The sequence below is a fragment of the Quercus lobata genome, chromosome 10 (genome assembly GCF_001633185.2).
Source record: "Quercus lobata isolate SW786 chromosome 10, ValleyOak3.0 Primary Assembly, whole genome shotgun sequence".
Classification (NCBI taxonomy): Eukaryota; Viridiplantae; Streptophyta; class Magnoliopsida; order Fagales; family Fagaceae; genus Quercus; species Quercus lobata.
In genome coordinates this window covers 17,457,649-17,462,762 of record NC_044913.1, presented here as the reverse complement: position 1 = coordinate 17,462,762, position 5,114 = coordinate 17,457,649, and the positions used below count along the sequence as shown (strand labels likewise).

At 35.4% G+C, this 5,114-nt stretch overlaps 1 protein-coding gene across 1 annotated transcript; it reads right to left on the bottom strand.

The window, feature by feature from the left end:
- Window positions 1-994: 994 nt before the first annotated feature.
- Window positions 995-4,098, bottom strand: LOC115962844 (transcription factor MYB34-like). Its single transcript, XM_031081716.1, has 4 exons — window positions 4,024-4,098; window positions 3,735-3,868; window positions 2,793-2,922; window positions 995-2,066 (listed from the first exon to the last, which is right to left on the bottom strand). The coding sequence occupies exons 2-4, from the start codon at window positions 3,865-3,867 to the stop codon at window positions 1,283-1,285; spliced, it is 1,047 nt and encodes a 348-aa protein (XP_030937576.1). The 5' UTR covers window position 3,868; window positions 4,024-4,098; the 3' UTR covers window positions 995-1,282.
- Window positions 4,099-5,114: the final 1,016 nt, after the last annotated feature.

The window sequence follows — 5,114 nt, the reverse complement described above, 5'->3', positions numbered from 1 at the left end:
TGAGGAGATTAGTTTTTGTATATAATTCTTGAAGTTGGTTACAAATACAGCTCTTATTGCTACAGTATTTCTCACTCAACTCTCTGATCCCTTTCTCTCAGAATTTCCCTGCTATTTTATACTATTTTCCTTCTTTCATCTCTGCCCTCTACGTGTAGATTAGATTGTAGGTGTTGATCCTTGTCATATTAGCACCTTCTTGAAATTTTTGAGAAGTGGCTATAAGGTTGAAAACTACTATTCAGGTATCACTTCCTCATTAATGCGGCCAAAGAGTTAGTTGCAGAGCATTCAATGTGGTGGTAGCTACTTTCCCTTAAATAATTCATAGCCTCTCTTTGTCCTGTTCCTTCCAGATACTTATCCTTATCAATGGAGTTGTCTAGAACATTGCTCTTGATGTCAGACCGCACCTTCTGACCTTGGCTTTGCTCAATCGAGGAAGCATTCCTCCTCGGATCACCTTTTTTGACTCTCACGACCATACCTCATCTCTTCTTTCATTTACACGGACTCCTCTAACAGTGTTTCTCCATCCTCGGACTACTTAATGTCCTCGAATTAGGCCCCCAACCCAATATATACATAGATACATACTACTGGGCCTATTACCCCTACAATAATATTTATAGAATTGTTCAAATATATATATATATATATATAATTGTTTTTAAGTGAGACCACAAAAAAACACATGTAAATATAATTTTATAAGGATATATACTTTAGGAAATTTTTTTGGAATACGATTCCTTTCTAACATCTTATAACATTGTGCCATATTGTGAAATACAAATTCAATATTTTAGTGGGTTTCAATTAATTGAACTAGTAAAGTCTATTGTCGTTAAATAAGAAATTGAGTTTGAAGTTCGAACCTTGTTTACACCAAAAACCGATTTGCGTGTTTTTGCTTAATAATAAAGAGCGATCATCATAAATGATAAAACAGCCATCATAAATTGAAATTCTATTATATCAAATTATCAATAAATAAAAATTCAATATTCTATTTTCATGTAATGACTAAACAGATGAATATCAATCGAACTAGTATATCCTATTTTCTCCCATTACCAAGAAATAATCATTCCATCGACTGTTTCCATCTTCCCTAGTGATCTGACATCGCTCCACCATGGAAAAAAGAAAAAGAAATAAAGCACATTTGAATTCAACTATTAATCTTTACTATATATTCGCACTTTCTGCATAACCACATGCCTCTGGAGAGTCATATAACATGTCATGGCACCTCCACACTTAGCTTAATTCGAATGATTCAGTGGATGATGGTGCCATTGCATTCTTCTGGAAGCTGTGTGTAGATATTGGATACTGTATCATAGGCACCACCTATACCAACAATGTCATAAATACTGCCATCACCACATGAATAATCTTCAATAGACACTGATGAAGTACCTTGCCAATTTTCTTCAGAACAATGAAATACTCCAGGCTTAGTAACAATTTCATCAAGTACCCAAGAAGAAGTTGAAGCAACTCTTGGCATCTCCAATGTATTTCCTGAAGGCCACATAGTACATTCAGGATTACAAGTATTGCCAACTTTGATGTCACAAGTATTAGCACTAGGATCATGTGACAATATTTGACTGGACATGGAGGCCATCTTGCTGTGTGACTGAGTTGAAGCTGAATTAGACATATTCATGGTACCAGGAGACTCAATCCTACATCTCTCATCAATGCCAATTCCAGAGTTATCGTTGCCAGTGTTTGTACTACTTTCATCGCCTTCAGTTAACTTTTCCTGACCATATTGCCAGGACTTTAGTGTGTCAAGGAAACCAGATGGTACAAGCTTGGCAGCTACTTTGTTGAGTAGCTGAGCAGAAGCTGAAATTGATAGCGATGAACCAGCTTGATGTTGGTTTAGGTCTAACTCATTAGATTTAGACCTTGGTTTAGATGTGTTATTAGGCATGTGAGTGACTGGATTGATACCCATTTTAGCTAGGCGTTTCTTCAAGCGCGAGTTCCAAATATTCTTGATTTCATTGTCTGTTCTCCCAGGTAAATGCCTAGAGATGATCGACCACCTGAAGGAAAATATAATTTAAAACATTGCAAGAATTATACTATGGAAAATATTTGCACAGTTTTAATTACTTTGTTTGGAGACTATATAGAGAGAGAAAAAAAAGGGCCAATGTTATTACATATCGAAGGCACAAAGACTTCTCTAAAAAAAAAAATAATAAATAAAATAAATAAAAAAAGAAGAAGAGCAGCACAAAGACTTTGTTGCAGCATGACAAGTCAAAAAAAGTCTACGCCGGTTATAAAGATTAGCTAATCAAGGATTTGAATTTTACTAAAGAAAGTAAGTGCCACGTCTCAATCTAAATAGTGTTGAATAACTTAAAATATATATATATATATATATATTATATATATTATATATTCATAAGTGTTTTATTTAGTTCCTCTTTGTGTTATTTCTATTTTTAGTGTGTTTGCATCAACAGACTTCACTTCTTAGGCATGCAAAAGACAACCGGGAAGGCAGTGCTCTTTAAATAGAAAAAACAACAAAATGTCTCCTATTGAAATTGCTAGTTTTGACCAAAGGATATATAACATAGACGCTAATCTCTTTACACTTTAAAATTGAAGTGTTACTAAATTTTTTATTGGTATTAAAACTATGAATCTAAAAACTCTAGAGCTCAATCAAATTTCTTTGAAAAAGACACGGTCTTATAAACACAATCATTGTAAAAAGTATCTTAAGGTGATCAAAATCAAACATCTCTCTTGATCACCTGTTTCCTAGAACAGCATGAAGTTCAATGATCTTGTGCTCTTCCTCTGCACTGAATTTTCCTCTCTTAACGCCAGGTCTCAGATAATTAGCCCATCTCAGCCTACAGCTCTTCCCACATCTTTTAAGACCTTATAAAACAGTATCAATACTCCAAAAGGCAATTTTAGTTGCACATATAACAACACGAAATCTAAACACTTATTAATGGCTTTCTTCTTGGTTATAGTACACAAATGTACATTTATATGCAACTTTAGTAAATGTGGTATTGATAGTACAATGTAAATTAATAATTTTCATTTGCTACATTACACTTTTATCTCTTAATGTTTTAGAGTGTTTTATTTAGGTTTTTCATGTTTAAAATTTTTTCACATTTGCCTCTTAATTTGGATACTATTTCAATGTGGTTCTCTAGCTAGCTAATCTCCAATTCTGGCAAGTAATAATGACTTTTCTTTGGTACCCAAAAGATGGATAAATATGATTATTCTCTATAAAAAATATATACTTCTTATTAAAAAAAAATTTCTTATAAACTAATGTATCACCAATTATAGGAAAAAAAAAAAAAAAAAAAAAAAAACGTAATTCAGCATTTATATATTATGTTGTGACACCAATCATATTTATTACCACATGCATTAATTTGTAAGGTTTATAGAGTAAAATCTGTAGCATTCTCCACTCATAAATGTTAGAAGAAGCATACTTTTTATAATAATCGACTATGTCCAACATGATCCTGATAAATTTAGAGGGGTAGAACAAGCCCATCTTACAAAACTTTATCATATTTCTAACTATGTCAATTTTTTGCATCAAGCACAAAGATTATTCCAATATAATTTGTCATGGACTTGGCCTCGAAAGAATAAAAAGAAATAAAGTCATTTATTCATAAAAAAAGAAAGAAGAAAAAAAAAGAAACATTAATTACCAGCTTTGTCGGGTAAGGAACGCCAGCCTCCTTCACCATGTTCTTGTATATAAACTAAGAGCTTCTTGTCTTCTTCAGCTGTCCAAGCACCTTTCCTCAATCCTTCTACATCGTAGCATCCAATCGTTCCCATTCTAATGTTCAACACCAAATTAAAAGATCAGTTTTATAAAGATTTATATAACAAAGTGAAGTACTAGCTAGAACTATAAACTAGTACTGCCATATTAGTTTCAAGAATATATATATATATATATATATATATTTATATATATATAAAATAACTTGCCTTTTTCAGAAAGATTGATAGAGTTAGTGTGCATGGATTGGTGGATGAGAAAATTGAGTGGTTGATATACGTCCCTGTAGTTATAGAGAGAGCACTGACCCATTTTTGAAGGGGACCAACAAACTTGTTGTATGTGGCATAGAGAGATCCGGATCCTCTCCATTTCAAAGGGAAATGGAGAGGCTCCAGTTTACGGTAGGTATTTTTTTTAAAAAGATTAACGTTCAAAATTGAGCCACGTCATTTAAAAGGTTAACACACACTTAACAAATTCAACTCTGGTTAAACTAGCCGGACCCCTTTTCTCTCACCAGCCGTTCAAACTCTCTCTCTCTCTCAAATTTCAAAGTTCAAATTCTCTCTCTCACCAGCCCATCTGAAATTTCTCTCCCCAGCCGATACTTTCACTGCCAGCGGATACTATTGGGCAATCTATTTTTTACCCGGATGGCAAGAATGGGCGGTACAATGCTAGGTATATTTCGCTGTTTTTAGTTTCGGGGAGCGAAGGCGCTGATGTGAGAGCGCTTTTTGAACTGAAGCTTTTGGACCAGAGTGGGAAAGAGAGGCATAAGGTTCAAACCCACAGACCCATCCGGCCACCTCCACAAACCCACAACCAACCACCACAAGCCTACATAAATCCCAAACAACCACCACAAACATCCACCAACACCACCATTACCACTGTGACCCAAAATCAACCACAGCCTCCAACCATTGCACATCCACAACCACCAACCATTGCACAACCCAGAATCCGATCCCTTACTCCCTCACTTGTCTCGCATCTCCAATCCCTCACTCCTTCACTCGTCTCGAAGCAACCACCATCGGCTACCCACAAATCAGCCACAATACCCACAACAAAAAATCAAAGCAAAAAAGGAAACCCCAGCAACCCCACTCCACCACCGCTGCACTACACACCACCACCCCTAGTAAACCCATCGCCAAAAAAATAAAAAATCATAGACCCAGTAAACTAGCACCACCACAGACCACCATAGACCCACCACGTAAAATACCCATACCAAACCCACCACCATAGCATCGTCAATCTCCACGGAACAAAACCAAGCCACCGATCT